This window comes from Podarcis cretensis (genome assembly GCF_951804945.1).
Source record: "Podarcis cretensis genome assembly, chromosome: 1".
In the NCBI taxonomy this organism is placed as follows: Eukaryota; Metazoa; Chordata; class Lepidosauria; order Squamata; family Lacertidae; genus Podarcis; species Podarcis cretensis.
Window position 1 is genome coordinate 85,859,237 of NC_137170.1, and position 21,236 is coordinate 85,880,472.

The window sequence follows — 21,236 nt, forward strand, 5'->3', positions numbered from 1 at the left end:
TTGTTAAGCGTGTAAGGACAAAAGAAGTAATTATAATTTTACGGTTTTCATGTTATTCTATCTTATTAAAGCAACTGAGAGGGGGAGGAAATCTTATGACAGGAAGAAGAGGGGAGGAGGGGAGGGTTAGACTGAATTCAGGAAGTAAAATAATATATGGGACAGCAAAGGATATAATAGATTCTTATAGAATAGTAATACATGGTAACCAGAATAGAAATTTAAAAGGGGAAGTAAATGAATTTTTAGTATTTTTATTATTGTAATAGTTATTATTATTTCTTATTGGTAGGAGGCAATGTTAATTTAGGCTTCGTCGTTTTGCTGTCTGTATAATTTTCTTAAGACAATAAAAAAAGATATGCAAAGTTGTTGACCTTTTCTTAGAATTGAAGTTGCTGAGCTTTTTAAAGGGTGGAAGTGTGGAAGTTGCTGAGCTTTTTTGAGGATTTTACCCCAGGAAATAAACTGCCACAGGGGCCGGATTAAACCGACTGGTGGGCCAGATTAGACCCCGAAGCAGATTTTGGATATGCCTGCATTAGGCCAACCAAAATATCACAATATATTGCGCATGTTTTTGAGTTCTCCCAAAAGTCACAGGTTGGCAATGGTGGCCAATCTTTTTTGGGACCATGGGCATATTTGCAAACCTGATAAAATGTCATTGACAACCGCTCACATTTGCACTGCAGCCACACACTCACTGTAAACCCTACCCACCCGCAGTCCCACCAGCAATTACACTTGAAAAAGGCATTTTCCGTTTTTTAAAATGTAACACCAGGGGTGCTCTTTGTGGAGAGCGCACCAGTGGAAGAGTTAACCTTTCATCTTCCTGCAATTTCCAGGAAGATCATCCCACAGCAATTACATTAGAGCCAGTAGTATGCTTTGTTTCCAAATCTAGTTGTAACAGAAGAGGGGTGCTATAAGAATTTTAAGGAGATATATATATATATATATATATATATATATATATATATATATATATTCTCCACATGCTCAAAGTGGGAAACTTCCCCATTGTCTCTTTCCTCACAAATCCTGTCCTCAAAATTCCTGTCTTAAGGGCACATTCAAGATATGAACAGGGTGTGAGCCTGTGACCTAGATTCAGGAATTAAGTAGTTATAATAACAAGAGTGGCCAAAACCCAGATAATGCAGTCAGGTAACATGCCAGACAGGAGATAAACAACACACTCAGATTTCTGTTGTAGACCGCCTTTTCTGTGATGTAGATATGATGTACCTGGGGGGTGGTCTTGGGCTACACCCCTTCTGTGATGTATGCATGATGTTTCTGGGATTGGTCCTGGACTCCAGGGCGGGCCATTTAAAATGTTTATATAAGGGCTTGCGCACATGGCTTGGGTTCCTCCTCCTCTCTCCTGCGTGTTGGGGAACACCCTGTTGCAACAGTTAATAAAGATCAGGCTTACTAGCTGCTTTACTTCTCAATATTCTCTGGTCTCTGTTATTTTCTCCTACCGATAGAGAACCAACAAAAGGATTCTATATGGGTACCCCATAAGGGAAAAGGAGCAGATTTTTTTGCTTATATCAAGGGGCAATTTTGGAAATCACACCCAGAGAGGGAAGAGATAATCCTTTCTTCCTCAGCTATGCCCCCCATCACCTCTTCCCATACCAGGTCAGCTTAATCACCTACTATAGAAGGCTTTCTCATCTCTAAAAAGGAAGGACTGGTCATTACTCAGGTCTGCTTCCATCCTTTGTTGTTTTTTAGTCGTTTGGTCATGTCCGACTCCGTGACCCCATGGACCAGAGCGCGCCAGGCACTCCTGTCGTCCACTGCCTCCAATACTTTGGTCACCTCATGAGAAGAGAAGACTCCCTGGAAAAGACCCTGATGTTGGGAAAGATGGAGGGCACAAGGAGAAGGGGACGACAGAAGACGAGATGGTTGGACAGTGTTCTCGAAGTCCTAGGCTCTGTGGTTTAACCCACAGTGCCACCCGCATCCCTTGCTTCCATCCTTAGGTGAACATTAAATCATAGTTGAGTTTTAACTGTGGTTAAAAGTTATGTATGAACCAGAACAATGTGTACTCTGGATCGACTTATCAAAATTTGGCACCAAGACAGAAGATATATATATATCCCTGGTGTATAACTTGGAGTGCATTTTCTTGGATTCTTACTGCAACAGATTGAAAGGGAGCTTCTACCCCACTGAGGCAGTTGGGCATCCTGACTTTTGCATGTTGTCAGAGTTCATCCCATTACCACATTGCAGTAAAATGAGAAAGGGACCCTGGTGAATGAATACCTAGCTGTCCTGCTCTGAACTTGAAACAAAGTAGATCTGTGCAGGGTTGAGAAGACTTGGCCAGGTGTAAGCAGGGGCGTACCTAGGGATTGGTTAGATTGGCCCCCACTCCCAGGGGGGCATAAATATCACGCCCCTCGACTCTGGCTTGGAGGGGTGGAGCGACCAGCAGGGCGCATGGAAGCCTGGACATAAGTCATAGTATATGCCAAATCTCTCATGTTCTCTGGATTTGTGATCATCTGAGTCAAGCAAAAGCATTTTGCAGCCAAACTTCCTTCTCTGTTGAGACACTGGGAAAAAGGCCAAGGCACCAGCCTGTTAATGGCTTATTGCTTCAGGAATTTTTTTTTTTAAATATGCTTAAGTGGATAAATTGTCTCAGCAAGGATGGCATTCCATATCATGCCAGTGGCCCAGCAATAGGCTGCTACCTTCTTCTCAAAGGCAGACGTGTCCCTTCAGGTAAGCACTGCAGCTGTCATTGTGGACCTCTGAAGGGGACAACCTTATCCCCCTAAATAAGTGGGACTCAAATCTTCTTGCCTCAGTGCTAGAAAAATGAGGAAATGGTTTGACTAGCTGCAAAGGGGAGTTGGGACTGTCTGAATGAGGGGCAGCCAGTGTCGATCTCCTCAGACAGAATAGGAATCAACTCCATATATCCCTGATCTACAGACATAATTAGTGAAGTAATTTGAGTACTAGAGATTTCATGAGAAATGGCAAGTCATTCTGGTTGTGGATTGTCCAGTAGCACTGAGTGTAAGGGTCTGATGCATTTCTTTCTGCGTTTCGTCCCCTTCAAGTGCTTCCTTCCCACCCACGTTATCTTGACTGGAACCTGACGTAGCCCCCAGCCCCTCTTTGGCCAGCCATGCAGATCCTGACCTGCCCCTCCAAGTTGAAGCTGCTTGAGACTGTGCTGCAACGGCACCTGCCCCAGGCTCTTCCGGTAATTCTCGCTCCTCTACTGCCGTCCCCTTTCCCCATCAATTTAACAAATGGCATTTCCTACCATTTTCTCATGGAGCAACATGGATTTTTGCTCTAGCTAACTCCCCTCCTTTCCTTGGCAGGCCAACGGAGCTGTGATGCACATCAACCGTAGAAATCCAGCTTAGCACGAAGTGGTGGTGGACTCTTGGCCGGCGTTTAAAGTTGTCCTTACCCGCCCACGTAAGGAGGTGAGAATTCTCCCATAAAAAAAGCCCAAGAGATGGTAGCTTCTGAGGCTGGAAAGCCATTGGAGATGTACTCCGTGGTGGTGCTGGGCCTGTTCCTGCCTCCTTTGCCTTTCTCTTGCTCCTGCTCTCCGTCCTTAATAAGACCCAACCAACCCCCGCTACCTGCGTCCTGTCAATAGCCAAATGACTGTGCCACGTTCTGCAGGTGGCGAAAGACAAGCAGGATTGCTACTCCAACTTGCATACTGCTTTCTACTGGGATGTAGGCGCCTGGCGAACACTCTTGGAAAATGCAGAAGCCATTGACTGGGGAAAGGCCTTTCAGCTTCAAGGTAAGGCTCCTCATGCTCTACTTATTCCATTCCTGGAATAGCAAAGCTAGTATCCTGGTAAGATGATGAGACATTGAGAGGTACCAAGGAAGTGGCTCTGTGTGAGATGGGAAATGGGTGGGTAGTTAGAAAATGGGTGGGCAAAGGCTGAGTTGAGAGCAGAGAGTTGGAGTGATGTGAGCACATTAGCAAGCTGGAAAGAGAGAGAGAGAGAGAGGGAGGGAGGGAGAGAGAGAGAGAGCGCGCGAGAGAGAGAGAGAGTGTGCAGTGTTTGATTTCTGTTTGAATAGAAGGCTGTAACCATGGGGGAAGCAAGTCCCTCTTGGGGTGTTAATACTGCTCAGGTTGTGTATATGTGTAAATAAACCACATGACACAGAGGCACCACAGTCTCTGCTGTACCTCATTCCAAAGGAAACACCAACCCTGGGTAAGCGCCTGGAACCCCTGGAATCTCGCACAGCTCAAATACTGGGCTGGCAAACACCACACTATAATCATACGATAGCAAGAGAGGTGCAGACACAGAGCATTAGAAAATATAATTCCTCACCCCCAGGTTGACATCTCGTTTTCATTGTGTGTAGGGCTCCAAGATGGCTTATATGAAACTGCCAGAGAGATTGCAGAGTCCAGACGTGTCAATCTTAAGCCATACTTCTACCGGATATTCCTGCATCCTGACCCATCTGCCTACTGTCAGAGCCGGTTAGTGAGTGCATATTATTTGTGGACTGAAAATAACAACAGCAAATATTCAGTATTCATTGGACTGTTTTCTGTTCTGGAAAAGGGCTGACTAGGTGAACACCAGCAATTTCTGCTTCTATTTTCATCAGAATTCTCAAACATTCCTCCTCATAATCAGTAAGCAGTGAATTGTAACCCAACACAAAGTTCCACATCTGATTGCTATGTCCTGGCATAGTTCTGTCCACAAAACAGGAGGAGAAAGTCACAGAGTCACTTCCTGAGCTTTCTCTTGCAACTTCCTGATCCTTTGTTCCAGTTGATGGTGATGAAATACTTTTTAAGCCTACGGGATGCTTTCAGTCTGCTCAACCGCCATCACATAGCAGAGTCTTCTTTATAAACAGAATAAAACTTTACTGAAGAAAATAAACTTATTCAGAAACCGCATAGTTAAAGAGCATACACAGAGTGTTCATAGCAGCTATCTGACTCTTCACAGAGGTCCTGGAGCCACTCTGTCTGCCTTAGCTTTACATGGCAACAACAACAGCACTGTTCCACAGACTACTCCATACAAAATCCATACAGCTCTCTGACTGAGGCCCATAGAGAGGCTGGCTACTTTTACAGAGAGAATGAGTCTTCACCCAAGATGAGTCACGAGTCACGAGTCACAGTGACTTAGCAGTTTGCTGTTAGCAGGCTTAGGCTTGAATGATTGTGTAGGCCTTGTAGGCCTTACTGCTTCTTCTGCTCTCAAGAACCTTTCTCTCATGACAATCACTGCCTCTCTTTGTATTTCAGGTACAGAAGTGGCCTCTTCCACTTCGGCAGCCTAAACTCCTCTCATTCAGCTCTGCTCAATGAAAACTGGAGTGTTGGGCGCAATGATTGGAGCCTGCGCTATCTGGACAGCCTGATCCACAACTTCCCTAGTGCTTGCCTCCTGGACAAAGAAGACCAGTTGGTTTCCTGGTGCCTTAGTGATCCAGCGGGAAGTTTGGCACATGGCTACACTCTCCCTCAGTACCGAGGTCAAGGCTGTGTGGCAGCTGTGACAAGGGCAACAGCTGTGAAGTTGCACGCACATAGCTTCCCCCTGTATGGTGGGGTTTTGGCAGACAACCAGCCTAGCAAACAGACATTGAAGCGGCAAGGTTTCCAAATCTTGCCTTTGGTGAAGTATGTACTTTTCTTTACACCAAGCCTCCAGCCGACATGATAGCACACTGCAACCTTTCGCTCCCAGAACTGTGCACTTCAGGGTTAGTTAACATAATGGCCAGATTTAGTAGCCTGCTCTGGACATATTTAAAATTAAATTGAAATACATAGCAAAGCAGATATTGCGGCTACTTTTCATACTCGATAAGAATTAAGGTTAAAAGTGGTTCCAAGGTGGCAATAAAAAGAAGTGGGGAGAGAGGGTACCCCTGTCTTGTCCCCCTTTCGATGCTGAACTCTTTGGTGATCTCGTTATTTATTAGCAATTTTGCTTTTTGGTTATCATATATCGCCCTAATTCCATTAATTATTTTCTCCCCAATGTACAGACCTTTGAAAGTTTCCAATAGGAAATTCCATGATACTCTATCAAAAGCTTTTTCTGCATCAACCAATAACATGGCCATTTTTTTACTTGGTTTCATTTCCACATATTCCAACAGGTCAATTATTATCCTTGTATTGTCTTTTATATGTCTATCCGGTAAGAAGCCTGCCTGGTCTCTGCTGATTATTTTGTTTAGAGTCTTTTTTAATCTATTAGCCATCACCCCAGCATAGATTTTATAGTCTGTATTCAACAGGGAGATTGGTCTATAATTTTTCATGTCTGTCAACTCCACTCCCTGTTTCGGGATTAGAGTGATCAGTGCTTCTTTCCATGATTGTGGTATATCTTTCCCTCCCAGTATATTATTCATTATTCTTTGTAATATAGGGAGGATTACTTCTTCCAGGTTCTTATAGTACATTAGTGTGATTCCGTCAAGACCTGGCGATTTGCCACTCTTCATTTTTTTTATTACTTGTGCTATTTCATCTATTACTTTTAATAGCAATAAGAAAGGATAAAAATATAAGAGGAATTAACCTAGGAACTTGATACTACAAAATTAAAGCCTTTGCTGATGATGTAATTGTAACCTCTGAAAACCCAGTGGAAAGTATCCAAAAAACGCTTGCACAACTGGAAGAATTTGGGAACGTCTCTGGGTTCAAACTGAATAAAGGAAAATCCAAATTATTAACGAAAAATTTGCGTAAGTTGGAACAAGAGGAACTGGAAAAATGCAACAAGTTTAAAAGTAGCCAATAAGGTAAATTATTTGGGGGTTTGGATCACCAATAAGGATATAAACTTATATAAGGACAATTATGAGAAGAAGTGGAAGGAAATAAAAAAAGAATTAGAGACTTGGTGAAAATTGAATTTGTCCCGGTGGGGGAGAATATCCACAGTTAAAATGATGGTATTGCCAAAGATGATTTTTATGTTCCAAACAATATCTATAATTAGAGGCGTAAAGCTTTTTTAAGGAATGGCAGTAAGACCTTGCCAACCAGAGGCCTTTCTCTTGGGCATAGTTGGCCAATTGGTGTTAAAGAAAGATAGAACGTTTTTTATGTATGCGACAACAGCAGCAAGAATACTCATTGCAAAGTATTGGAAGACACAAGATTTGCCCACCTTGGAAGAATGGCAGATGCAAGTAGTACACTACATGGAGCTGGCAGAAATGACTGGCAGAATTCGAGACCTGGGAGAAGAGGTAGTGGAAGAGGATTGGAAAAAGTTTAAGACCTATCTGCAGAAACACTGCAAAGTTTATGAATGTTAAAATGATGTTGGATATAAAAACAATACGGCACAAGGGATATAGGGTTAAGAAGTATGTTAAAATGTAATAGAAAAATGGTGAAAAATCAAAGTTATATTATGTCAAAGTAAATAATATGTTAATGGTGTTTAAACATAAAGAGAAAAGATTGGAGACATAATAGAAGTGATTTTAATAATTGGAAACTAGTTTTGAAAAAGGGTAAGGATTTGCTGTATTTGATTGAACAAAGAGGAACACAAAAAAGGGAGGTGTGAGGAGGTCAAGAAAGTAAGTTATGTAAATATGAATTTATAAATCAGAGGTTTTTTTTGTTTAACTTCTTTATTCTTATTTGATCTATGTTTGTGATTGATTATGTCGTTTTGTATCTTCCTGATGCTTTTTCATTTTTCATTTTTTATTTTTTCTGATAAAAAATAAATAAATATCTTTTAATATAAAAAAAAAGACCTTGCCAAGTTTATTTGGCAAGGGAAAAAACCACGCATAAAATTTAAGCTACTAACAGAGTTGAAGGAAAAAGGAGGCTTTACGGTCCCTGACCTTAAACTGTACTTTGAGGCAGCATGCTGGACATGGATTAAGGACTGGATATTAATTAAAAACACAGAAGTCCTAGATCTGGAGGGATGGGATATTGTGTACAGGTGGCATGGCTACATAGGCTATGACAAGGTTAAATCCCACAAAGGATTTTTAAATCATATTGTGAGAAGGGCATTATATGAAGTATGGGAGAGGAGTAAAAAATCAGTAGTAACCAAAACACCATGGTGGCTGTCACCAATGGAATCTATGTGGGTTCACAGAATAAATATGAACAGCGATTGGCTAACATATAAGGATTTAGTAGAGGAAACAAGTAGTGATCCGAAAATAAAGGACCTAAGCGAATTGAAACAGAAGGGAATAACCTGGCTGGAGTACTATCAATTAAAAGCCGCCCTTGAAAAGGATAAAAGAACCAAAGGATTTGACAAAAAAATACCCTATCTGGAGGAGGATATTTTATATAATAATCAAAAGATACTTTCTAAAATGTACAAACTACTTTTGAAATGGCAAACAAAAGAGGACGATATCAAAGAAATTACAGTAAAATGGGAAAGGGACCTGGGACATATGACCAATCCCAATATTTGGAATGAATTATGGACTAAAATATAAAATTCACGGCTTGTTTCCTTATAAGGGAAAATCTTATGAAAATGTACTATAGGTGGTACCTGCCCCCTGTAAAACTTGCAAAAATAAATAAATCAAACAATAACAAGTGTTGGCGATGTAAGAAACAGATAGGAACATACTACCATATGTGGTGGTCCTGTCTAGAGATACAAATATTTTGGAACATGATTTATGAAGAGATAAAGAGATTGATAAAAACTACATTTAGCAAGAAACCAGAAGAATTTTTACTAGGAATGGTTTCAGATAATATTCCCAAAAACAAAACTAGGCTATTTATGTATGCAACGTCAGCAGCAAGGGTTATAGTGGCAAAACACTGGAAAGATAAAAATACACCCACTAAAGAGGAATGGGTAGTCAAATTGTGTGAGTACTTGGAGGTCGCAAAGCTGACAGATGCAATAAGAGATAAACCTTAAAAATTGGTGAAAGAAGAATGGGAATGTTTAAATAATTATTTAGGGGACAAGGGCTCAGCAAGAAAGATCTGGCTATGTTTAGAATGATACCGCATAGAGAAATGTTCCCTGATACCAAGATGAGGGATTCCTTTGGAATGCAGATAGAGATAATTGATAAGAATAATGATCTGTTGTGAGCTTGACGGAAGTGTACAATAGATGAGCTTTCCTGCTTTGGCTCATCTTCCTTTTTCTTTTTCTTTTTTCTATTTTTCTTTTTTCTTTTCTTTTATCTTTTCCATAGTTGCTTATGTTCTGTTTCATGTACTTCGATATTTTTTGTAGTTTTTAAAGTCCCCCCCCATTACTATTAAGGAATTTTCCTTTTTAATTTTGGTTGTCTATATTTATATGTACCTGTTTAAAGCAAAATAAAAGTTAAAAAAATATTAAGGTTAAAGTTAGTCCTGATGGATATTCAGTTAGTCTAAAACACATTTTCCCTTCTGTCTCTTTTACGTCAATCATAAGTGTCTCTTTTTTCAGTCTCTTTGAGACAACACTTTGGACACAAATATATCTTGTTTGGATGCCATCACGATCTAAGCATACCTACAGAGGCACCTTTAGGCAGGGCTCGTCATATTTATCTCTCCCACATGGTGCCCAGTTTCACCAAACACATACAGTGCATTTGAGACAGACATATATCAGTGAAGCAAATGCTGGTTGAGTTGCCTGTCGCCCCCTGCCCAATACTGCAGATATTCTTATTTACTAAAGCATCACATCCATTTAATCATTCATTCACTTGCCTCACGTAAAGAGGGTAAATACCTTGTAAAACATTGTAACATTACTAGGGATCTTTCATTTGGAGAATCAGCCGATTATTCTGTATCATCTGAATTACATCCCACTGGGCTTGCGGCTGCAACCCAAGAAATAATTCTGTGGAGTGAATGAACCATTTAGTATAACATATACATAACACTACCATCACTCATGCCCCAAAGCAAATCCCCCCTTAGACAGACCAAGCTGGAGAAGAGACACACAGTAGGTGGGTGTTCAGCTTTGGTTTCTCATTCCTAATCTGCTTTTACCAACAGGAAGACCACAACAGAGTAGCTGAAAGCATGGTGGAGCATCAGTAGCTCATATAAGACCATGTTTTTGGTCTATCGTGAGCACTGAGCTGTTACACCTTCTTGCACCTGTGTTAAATACGGCAAATCCCTAATTTCAGGCTGTGTACACACACCAACATTTAAAGTATATTCACACGTACCAAGAATCCTGGGAACTGTAGTTTACCCATTGCAAATTTTGCTCAATATATTGTTGTGCGTAGCATACAACTTTTGAGCAGAATAATAAAATACAAAGCTGATTGGAAAACAGAAGAATGCATAGCTTTGCAAACCGCTGTGCCTAAACAACAGTTTAAATTGCCAAATATGTTTTGTCCAGTTCTTCATCAGTGGCAAATACTGATAAATCAATGTAGAGTACACATAACTTTAAACCATAGTTATGGTTCCTAAGACTGGAAGCAGACCTGAGTAACAACTTTCAGAAATAAGGAAGCTTCTCTTGGCTTCTTTCAAAATCAATTGCATTATGAGAAGGATGAGTTCAGGAGTCACAACTGGGAAGTGTTAACCCCCCCCCCCCCCCACGTTAGCTGCAACCTATTGAAAATTTACTCCATGCTGCTAGGATTCAAAAAAGTGTCTATTCATTGCAGTAGAAGGTGTGAGGATTTTAAGATCCTGTGCAAAGGTTTGGAAGTTGTGTTTCAAACCTAAGTGCAGGTTGTGGGTCAAATTCTGGTTCATTTAAAAATCTTGGACTTAGGGGGACAGCCTGGAGCAGGACTTCATTTCTACAGATAAATGTAGTGACTGTTTCACCGAACAACACTTACATACAGGTGTCTTTTATTATTTTTATGTTTCCTTAAATTGGAAATTATTATTATTACTTACTGAATTTGTTAGTCACTTTATCTTACATAGGGCAACCCAAAGCAACTTACAAAGAAAAGAACAAGAGTGAGAACTGGTGCTTTAATGAAAAATTATACTGCATTTTTTCCCCATTCTCCATTAGTGATAAAACAAATTGCATTCAAAAATTGCAAAAAAAGAGAAAAAAGTCAGAGAAATCCTCATGGGTTGGATGCATTGTTTTTCTCTCCAATTGTTTTTTCCATTTAGTTTACTCTCTGAAGACCTTTCCTAATAAATATAAGAATTCTCTCATTATTCCCCTTTACCTCATTTAAAAATTTATCCCTCCAGAAATTGGAAGATCAATAAAGATATCTAGTTTAATTATGCTTCACATAGAAACTAGAACATAAGAGCCCGCTGGATTGGTCAGTCAAGTCCAGCATCCTGTTCTCATCAGGGCCAACCAGATTATTTATATACATTTACCAAACAAAATATCTAAGATAATTCATTCTATGTCAATATGTAAGTACAAGTCCATCCAATTTATCCAAATATATTTCCTCACAAAATATCTATCTTAGATACATCCTACAGACATAAGAATGAATTATTTCTCCAAGACAAAAAGGCAGCCCAACATTGTCATTTGCTGGTCATTTCACAATTGTTGGGTGTAGCCCCAATATTCTTCAAACCTGGTACAAGTACAGTTTTTTTCCCCTGGCTAGCCCAAAGTTGATTTATTTAAAATTTGACATATTCTTAGAGTGTCAGAATCAGATTTGCTTTCCAATACTTTATGGAAACTATTCTAGCTGCCAATTCTAGCTGATGGAAGAGAAATGTATCTTTATCAGAGATGCAAGTTGCTGGAAGTTTTGCAGCCATGGAGGGAAAACCAGCTTACTTCAATCCCAACCCCTACCAATACCCTCTCCAATGGTTCACTAATTGTAATTGACAACAGAACTATTTAAATAATCCCTGTACTTCTGTTAGACTTGTTACAGAATGATTAAACCAATGACTGAACCCTCTTCTGAGTCCAACCTTCATGCCAACGCACAAGCACACTAATAGTCAAGATCAGTTCATTCACGGATCATTTGAACAGCATGACAGGGACTGTAAATCAGTAAATCATATATTGCTCAGGTGATCATTAACTGTTTCCAGTGGACCCTCTGGTTACGAATTTAATTTGTTTCGGGGGTCCGTGCAGACCCCAAAGAATCCGTAACCAGAGGTGCCGCTTCCACGAACGCAGAAAGCACGATAGAGCGTATACACTCAGCGTGCAGAGTGCTTCTGCACATGCGCAAGCAGCAAAAACTGGAAGAATACACTTCCGAGTTTGCTGCTTTCGGAACCCGAAGATTACATATTCAGAGTGGTATGTAACCGAAGGGTCTACTGTAGTTTAAGTTGCCATTCTTCTTTAGCTGGGACTTTGCTTGCTTTCCAAATCCTCCATTATTTCCTTCAACTCATCCTGGTGAAAGAAGCTGCAGCAAACCTACCTCATTCTTATCCAGGAACACAGCCAATTCCTCTGCATCCGTGGGATCCAATTCCACAAGGCCTGTGGCTACAATCGCAAGGAACGATTATGTTAATGGTTCACTCACTCTAGTATAAATTCCCCCTCCTAATCATAGGAATCCCTAAAGTTACCAAGCTGGAAATCGGACTCCAATTGAAAAGGTCTGTGTTACTGTTTTGGACAGCAGGAGAGCAGTATAAGAGAGCTTCTTGCCTGTAGTTCACAAGAGAAGGTTTTTGTTTATCAGAATTGAGCTGGAAGGAAGGCGAGGGCTTTCCTGTTATAGTTAGAAGCTCAGGGGGAGCTGTGCCATCTGACACTGGGGTGTAGACATAGGGGCTAAATAAGTAATAATAAAAATAATTTTATTATTTGTACCCTGCCCATCTGACTGGGTTGCCCCAGTGACAAAAGACATCTCAGGTTGGGGATTCTGGTGAGCAACAAAGAACTGATTTCTCTCCCAGGTGCTCATCACAGGCATTGTTTCTGCTGGTACCAGCCCATCGGCTTTTACCTCCCAAGCTATGTTGATCCTATCCTGTGCATCCAAGTTGCAGTTGCTGGAGACGCTGCTGAAGAGAAACCTCCCTCAGACAGTTGCGGTAATCTTGAGCTTTGTAATCTGGTTTAAGAGCTAGGAATGGGGGCAGGTTCCTGTCAACATCTCTTGATCTTTCTAAAACTCCACATTTTGAATCTGAGAACACCATTATATGTTACATTTTTAGGTGCATGCCTTAAGTTTTTAAGTTCAACAAGCAGGTGCTTGAAAATGTGTGTATCATGTTGATATGCTCAGCAGAGAGCTAGGATACGTGAGAAATATGTGTAATATGTGACATGGCCTTGTGGACTCCTAGATTTTGTTAATCACTGGTTAACAGGAAGTCCTCAGTCAAGGTAATAGCATTCAAGGGCTAGTCATGAACAGTGGGGATTCATGCAGCAGATCAAAATCTGAATTAGGGGCCACACCACCGATTCTCTCCTCAAAAGTTTGTCTTAGGCTGCCTCTTTCAGCTGTAACACCAAAGGAAATCGACAGATCCTCCTGTCCCTTGTGCTCACTCAGATCAGGACACCCCACTCAAGGCATGCAGCAGATACAAGCCTGACACACCAGACCCCACACATTTCTCCCAGGCTGCCTCCTTCAACTGCAGCACCAACTCTGACATCCTATGACTTTTGACAGGTCTATGGTGCAGTCGTGAATATAAACCGTGGGAACCCAGTGGGCCATGAGGTGATTGTGGATTCTTGGCCAGATTGCAAAGCGGTCCTGACTCGTCCACGGACAGAGGTTTGGGGTCTTTGGGGATTTTGTGGGAGGTGCTTTGTGGGATGTCAGCAGGAAATGCTGCGTGTTCTGTGCTGGGACTTCCTCTGAGCCAGGCTCAAACCGAAGGGGATGTTGGCTTTTGTTTAGGAGGGCACCTTTGGCAGGGGTCATTCCACATCAAATCCACGCAAAAAACAAGGGTTTCATCACCCACTGTCTTGGATTTTGATGAAACTTGGTGTACACCCTTCCCTTATGGTTGAAAGAAACCCCCTTAATTTTTTCCCCTCTATCTCAAACGGTTTTAATTTTATAGCACTTCAAAGTTTTGTGAAATCTGCGCTGTCTGTCCCTCTTGAGACCCTTGGCACATGTACATTTTATTTTTTCTCCATAACCAATGATCAGATCAGTTTTTCTAGTGTTTAAGTGGTTTTGAACAAGTGTGTTTGATCTGAGCAAATCCATTGTGAAAATTCAATGGGATTACTTCCCGATAGCCAATTTTCATAATTTCATATTCAAATATCCCCAAATTAAAACAAGTATGCACTTTACTTTGGGGGGAAAACTTATAATAACCAATATCATGTTAATTTTTATGAGGAACACCTTTCTTTCATTATTTTTTTCTATTACAGCTATGGATTGTAGGAAAGTTGTACCCTGTAGCCATTTCCACCTCCCACGATGTCCAAAAAACGTAAAATTTTCATTACAAGGAATAAAAACCCATTAATTTCATTCTTTGTTGAGAAAGAGCATGTCTTTGCAATAATTTTCAACATCACAAACTTTGAGTACCATCATGGCCACATGCTGAAAATTGAGGTTTTCTAAACCTGGTTTTTCCAGCAAAAAAAATACATTTATATATATATATATATGTATATGTATATGTATATGTATATGTATATAGATAGATATAGATATAGATATAGATAGAGATGATAGAGATAGAGATAGAGATAGAGATATAGGTTAGATAGATATAGATATAGATATAGATATAGATATAGATATAGATATAGATATAGATATAGATATAGATATATTGGCATTTATAAAATCTTTTGAGTGCTGGTGTGTTTTTTCCTGAAATAATCATCCTCTTACTGAGCTCTGTGTAACATTTCATAGAGATCTGATCATTGGTTATGGAGAAAAAAAATTAAGTGTACATGTCTCAAGAGCGACAGACAATGCAGATTTCATGAAACTTTGGAGTGCTATAAAATCAAAACCGTTTGAGACAGAGGGGGGGAATTTAAGGGGGTTTCTTTCAACCATAAGGAAAAGGTGTACACCAAGTTTCATCAAAGTCCAAGACAGTGGTGACATGACTGCATTGACATGACATGGAATGACCCACAGGTGAAAGTTCACTTATCATTTCATCTCAACATCAGGAAAAGCTTTGTCTGATAAAGTGTCAGGAGGCAGTTAAAAGCGCAGGAATTTTACCAGAATAAAGTTGGCAACCTGAGAAGAACTGGTTAGAGAAGGGCATGGCAGGGAGCCTATCCTAATGAGTTCCATCTCTCTCTCTTTTAGGCCGATACAGACAATACAGATTTGTATAAAAACATATATGCAGCCTTTTACTGGGATCTTGATGTGTACCGGAGACTGTTGCTGGACACAGATGCTGTCAACTGGAAGCAAAACTTTCGTCTCTATGGTAAAAGGCAGTTCTTCCTAAGGGAAAAGTTATGAGATGAGAGAGTCCCCCCCCCCTTTTAAAATGACATTACTGTCATTAATGTAAACTGTGGTGGCTGGTTCTCATTGGAACTGGTAGGGCAGAAGGCAGGGAGACCAACATAGGTGGATCCAGAACCCATAATAGGCAGCATGTGCCTTCTACAAAAGGCAAAACTGAGACTAAGGAGGAGGAAGCTGATAGAAGTGCCCCCCCCCCGATTGGATGAAAATAAAAAGCAGGTGGGAGGAGCTGGCTGTGGGCAAATAGCGCTTGATGAAACAGCGCTTGATTCACCCTGAAAGACCAGCCTCTACTGAATATTAAGTGCCGGAGCAGCACAGCCATCAGGCGGAGAGAGACAGTGGATGCTCGAAGGTGGTACCCTCGCTTGCCCCAGTGCTGATTTCCAGTGAGATATTGTCAAAATTGCACGAAATCTTGTGGAGTGAGATCTCACCCCCATCAGCATGCTCTCACCCAAATTCAGTATCAATACCTGTGCCTCTTCTCTGCCAGTGGATGGTGGTGGCAGTGGCAAAGTGACACTTCCGGTTTCACCTCAGATGGCAAAACGAGATGTGATGCCCCTGATAAAGTGTCTCACACACTTAAGTGTTGTTGAGAAATGAAGTAAAAAAGCGGAAGCCCATTGAGAAGGAGGGAGGGGCTCAAAAGGAACGTGAAGAGGATAGAGAAAGTAGTGGTTAAAGATTTGGGAAGAGGGAGGCATTTTCACCTGCTACTTCAACATTTGCAAGGAAAGAGCAATGTGAATATTGGGAGGCCATGATGGTTTCCGGAGAAAATGTGAAGCAAAAGAGAGAAAAGCTGGAACTGTGAAATCAAGGAGTACGCGGAGTTTTAGCCAGGAGGTGAAGAATATCAGTGAGTGGAAATGAGAGGAAGGCAAAGGAAGAAAAGAGAAAGAGCTAAAGAGTGAAAATACTTTATGTGATCACTTCAAAGAGATCCTTTAACGAAAAGGAAGTCACTGGAGTGTAACCAAAAGGAAATGTAGGTAAACCAAAACATGGAAGGAAACCACACAGGCAGCTGAATTAAGAATAGAAATCTGGGTGAACAGCACAACAGGCAAAATAGAAAGAAGAGAACTGCAATAGTCAAGCATAGAAAAAATAAAATAATAAACTTGGGATAGCTCAGTCGGTAGAGCATGAAACTCTTAATCTCAGGGTCATAAATTCAAAGCTCCACATTGGGCAAAAGATCCCTGCATTGTAGGCAGTTGGACTAGATTACCTATGTGGTCCCTTCTAACTGTCTTTTTGCACCTTGGCTGTGAATTTTTAAATGGCAAATAAAAGGTAGCTAAGCAGTGTGGTAACATTTGAATATATTTTTATTTGATTTCTAGGGCTATACCCTGGATTAGACTTAAGCCAACCCAATCCACAATTAACATGTGCTCATTATGGCTATTCCAATCCCTTTTCATCATATCTATCCCACATACAGACTGCGGGATGGGGAAATGGTCAGTATTCCTTGCTCCTTGTTGTTCAGGACTGCAGAGGCAGAGAGGGTGTAACTACACCTTAGGCCCAAACTAGGCATGAGTGACATTCACACAAATCAGCAATGGCATCACATGGCAACACGAGAACGGGCCTTCTTTGTAGTGGCTCCCTATCTATGGAATTGTCTCCCCAGGGAAGTTCGCCTGGCACCATCATTATACACCTTTAGGCACAAGGCAAAAATGTTCCTTTTTAACCAGGGCTTTAGTTGATCTTATTGATATCCAACACCCTTTTAGAATGTGTCTTTTTTGGGGGGCGGGGTTACTGGGTTACTGCTTTTGGTTTGATTTTATATGTTGTGGTCTTGTTGTGAACTGCCCTGGGACCTCCGGGTACAGGGGGGTGTATAAGTTGAATTATTATTATTATTATTATTATTATTATTATTATTATTATTATGACTTTTAAAATGTCAATATCAGGTGTCAAATTGGAAGATGGGTAGTGTCAGGGGACTGCCATCGGAAAGGGGGAGGGAGGCAGGGGGATACAGGGAGCCTCCGGCGCTTCTAAGAAGCAGCTCCTCGTCTGGCAGTGGAGAAAGCTACACCTCCAGGGAAGCAGTGGGGAAGGGGGAAGCAGGGGAAAGGGAAGGCTCAAAGATGCTACGGGGAGCCCAAGCGCCTCACCTAGCCCGGCCAGCCAGTAGGCAAACACGCCGTTTCCATCACCCTGCTTGCGCAGTGGGGTGAAACATGAGGAGGAGAGGCGGAGATTTGGGGTGTCTAAGTTCCTATGCTGGTGGAGAAACCGGAAGGGGCCACTCCCGGAATCTGCAAGTGACTAAGACGGACATGAACTTTGGAGTTATGCACCGTAAATAGTTTGCACCAATAAAACCTGAAAAAGAAAGGTCGGAGTCTTGCCTGGTTACTCACGAGCATCCACCTGCACATCTGACAGGTAGGGGGCTTTAACATTTTGCCCCCTACTGTGGTCCTGATGCACTGAACAACTTCTTGCCCTGTCCTCAAAACACACACACAATATCCTTCTCTTCATTGTTGAATATTTTACTATTCTACAGGGAACCAGAATGGGATCTATGACGTCTCTAAAGATGCTGCTGCCGCCAAGAAAATTCATCTGACTGCAACTCCCCACTTCACCTACCTGAACCCTAACCCAGACAAAATGCCTCAGCGCCAGTAAGTGTCCACCTTGCTCCCCCCTTTCTTCCTTTCTGGCTGAGGCACTGGTTAACCTGTGGTGCTTCCAGTTGGAGAATCTCCATAGCCAAAATACTATGGTCAAACCTTGCATTCACTCTTTCCAAGTCTGCCTTCTCCTGGCTGACACAGCAAAGCACCAAAGGTGGCACTACAAGTTTCCTAAAGATGTTTTGTCTATTAATGGCTATGTTGACACCATAAAGCAGCCCATGTGTGCAAAAGCAAAATGGTTTCCTGCTTGCGACTTACTCAGGTTGCTGGCCAGTGTTAACATGTGTTGGACTAGATGAACCTTTGATCTGAGGCAAAAAGGTGGTTCCTGGGTTCTCCCAACATCTCTGTCTATATTGTTCTTGCCTGTCTTTTCTTCCAGGCTAGATCCTGCCTTCACAATTTCCACCTTGAAAAGCTCCCATGTTGACATCCTAAATGAAACATGGCACTACGGGGGCAACGAACAAAGCCGGCGGTTCCTGGACAACATGGTGAAGTGCTTCCCCAATATCTGCATCCTGGACAGCAATGGTCATCCTATCAGCTGGAGCATCATGGATCCTCTTGGTGCACAAATACATGGCTACACCCTTCCATCCCACCGCCGAAGGGGCTACACAGCTATAGTGATGAGGGCACTGTCCATGCAAATCTATGCGGCAGGGTGCCCTGTATATGGCCATACTGCCTTGAATAATGTCCAAACGCAGAATTTGCTGGACTATATGGGCTCCCAGAGATTATCTGAATTGTGTCATCTCTGCATACATTCTTCAGTTTAGTAAAGGGAGGAGGAGAGAGTCCCAAAGTATCTCCTCTCTTTGACTTCAGTAGCTCTCTGAATGAAAGAGAAACAAACCCATCACTATCCCAATCCTGGAGTTTCCTGTTCCTCTCTTATACATATAGTTTTTTAAAAAATATCACTTAAGGTACCTTAAGCCATATATCAAGAATGGTCAACCAGCCAAGCAATGGTCTAATGATATAATAGTAAAATACTAGCATTTCGAATACTTTGGGGGGGGTATTGGTTTGTGTGTTTGTGTTTTGTTTGTTTGATCTTTATTTTATTATGTATTTTGTGTTTTTATATTGTATTTTTATGTTGTGAGCTGCCCTGAGATCTATGGATGAAGGGCAGGGTATACAAATGTAATAAAAAATACATAAATAAATACCATTAGGCCAACCAAAATATCACAATATACTGTGCATGTTTTTGAGTTCTCCCAAACGTCACGGGTTGGCAATGGTGACCAATCTTTTTTGGGACCATGTTCATATTTGCAAACCTGATAAACTGTTATTGACAACCGCTCACATTTGACCTGTAGCCACACACTCACTCTAAATCCCGCCCACCCGCAGTCCCACCAGCAATTACACTTGTAAAAGGCATTTTCTGTTTTTTAAAACGTAATACCAGGGGTGCTCTTTGTGGAGAGCACACCAGTGGAAGAGTTAACCTTTCATCTTCCAGGAAGATCATCCCACAACAATTACATTGGAGCCAGTAGTATGCTTTGTTTCCAAACCTAGATGTAACAGAAGAGGGGCAATTTTGGAAATCGCATCTGGAAAGGGAAGAGTTAACCTTTTCTTCCTCAGCTATGCCCCCCATCACCTCTTCCCATACCAGGTCAGCTTAATCACCTTCTACGATGGAAGGCTTTCTCATCTCTAAAAAGGAAGAACTAGTTGTTACTCAGGTCTGCTTCAATCCTTAAAAAGTAAAGGTAAAGGGACCCCTGACCATTAGGTCCAGTCATGACTGGCGTTGCGGCACTCATCTCGCTTAATTGGCCGAGGGAGCCGGCGTACAGCTTCCAGGTCATGTGGCCAGCATGACTAAGCCACTTCTGGCGAACCAGAGCAGCGCACGGAAACACTGTTTACCTTCCTGCCGGAGCGGTTCCTATTTATCTACTTGCACTTTGGCATGCTTTCAAGCTCCTAGATTGGCAGGAGCAGGGACTAAGCAACGGGAGCTCACCCCATCGTGGGGATTCGAACCGCCGACCTTCTGATCAGCAAGTCCTAGGCTCTGTGGTTTAACCCACAGTGCCACCCGCGTCCCTTGCTTCCATCCTTAGGTGAACATTAAATCATAGTTGAGTTTTAACTGTGGTTAAAAGTTATGTATGAACCATCTCACTGTGTACTCTGGATCGACTTATCAAAATTTGGCACCAAGACAGAAGATATATATATATCCCTGGTGTATAACTTGGAGTGCATTTTCTTGGATTCTTACTGCAACAGATTAAAAGGGAGCTTCTACCCCACTGAGGCAGTTGGGCATCCTGACTTTTGCATGTTGTCAGAGTTCATCCCATTACCACATTGCAGTGAAATGAGAAAGGGACCCTGGTGAATGAATACCTAGCTGTTCTGCTCTGAACTTGAAACAAAGTAGATCTGTGCAGGGTTGAGAAAACTTGACCAAGTGTAAGCAGGGGCGTACCTAGGGATTGGTTAGGTTGGCCCCTGCTCCTAGGGGGGCGTCAAAATCACGCCCTCGACTACTCTGGCTTGGAGGAGTGGAGCGCCCAGCAGGGCGGCTTCAGAGTTGATGATACAGCACCTTGCCAAGGGCGCATGGAAGCCTGAACATAAGTCATAGTATATGCCGAATCTCTCATGTTCTCTGGACTTGTGACCATCTGAATCAAGCAAAAGCATTTTGCAGCCAAACTTCCTTCTCTGTTGAGACACTGGGAAAAAGGCCAAGGCACCAGCCTGTTAATGGCTTATTGCTTCAGGAATTAAAAAAAAAAAATGCTTAAGTGGATAAATTGTCTCAGCAAGGATGGCATTCCATATCATGCCAGCGGCCCAGCAATAGGCTGCTACCTTCTTCTCAAAGGCAGACGTGTCCCTTCAGGTAAGCACTGCAGCTGTCATTGTGGACCTCTGAAGGGGACAACCTTATCCCCCTAAATAAGTGGGACTCAAATCTTCTTGCCTACCAATTCAGCTCTGCCTCAGCGCTAGAAAAATGAGGAAATGGTTTGACTAGCTGCAAAGGGGAGTTGGGACTGTCTGAATGAGGGGCAGCCAGTGTCGATCTTCTCAGACAAAATAGGA

At 41.9% G+C, this 21,236-nt stretch overlaps 1 protein-coding gene, 1 long non-coding RNA gene and 1 pseudogene across 6 annotated transcripts in view; 2 read left to right on the plus strand and 1 right to left on the minus strand.

Annotated features, from left to right (window-relative positions):
• Window positions 1–21,236, minus strand: part of LOC307227160 — a 45,728-nt gene that overhangs the window by 1,293 nt on the left and 23,199 nt on the right. Inside the window, exons 4-8 of one of the 4 annotated variants that reach the window (XR_013843834.1) lie at window positions 12,427–12,494; window positions 9,783–9,876; window positions 4,368–4,548; window positions 1,675–1,872; window positions 1,021–1,412 (exon numbers count right to left, since the gene is read on the minus strand). This is a non-coding gene — a long non-coding RNA (uncharacterized lncRNA). The other 3 variants (XR_013843835.1, XR_013843833.1, XR_013843836.1) reach the window with 3 other exon arrangements.
• On the plus strand, window positions 2,845–5,729 carry LOC307227089 (glycine N-acyltransferase-like protein 3; annotated as a pseudogene). The gene is made up of 5 exons (XR_013843861.1): window positions 2,845–3,250; window positions 3,375–3,482; window positions 3,688–3,814; window positions 4,402–4,522; window positions 5,312–5,729. The product of XR_013843861.1 is annotated as a glycine N-acyltransferase-like protein 3 (transcript).
• LOC307227065 (glycine N-acyltransferase-like protein 3) lies at window positions 5,692–19,353 on the plus strand (the record flags this gene model as incomplete). The annotated part of the gene is made up of 7 exons (XM_079996183.1): window positions 5,692–5,772; window positions 12,917–13,054; window positions 13,648–13,755; window positions 15,289–15,415; window positions 16,815–16,934; window positions 18,008–18,128; window positions 18,526–19,353. 7 exons carry the CDS (start codon window positions 5,692–5,694, stop codon window positions 18,926–18,928), a joined length of 1,098 nt encoding a protein of 365 aa, XP_079852309.1. The 3' UTR covers window positions 18,929–19,353.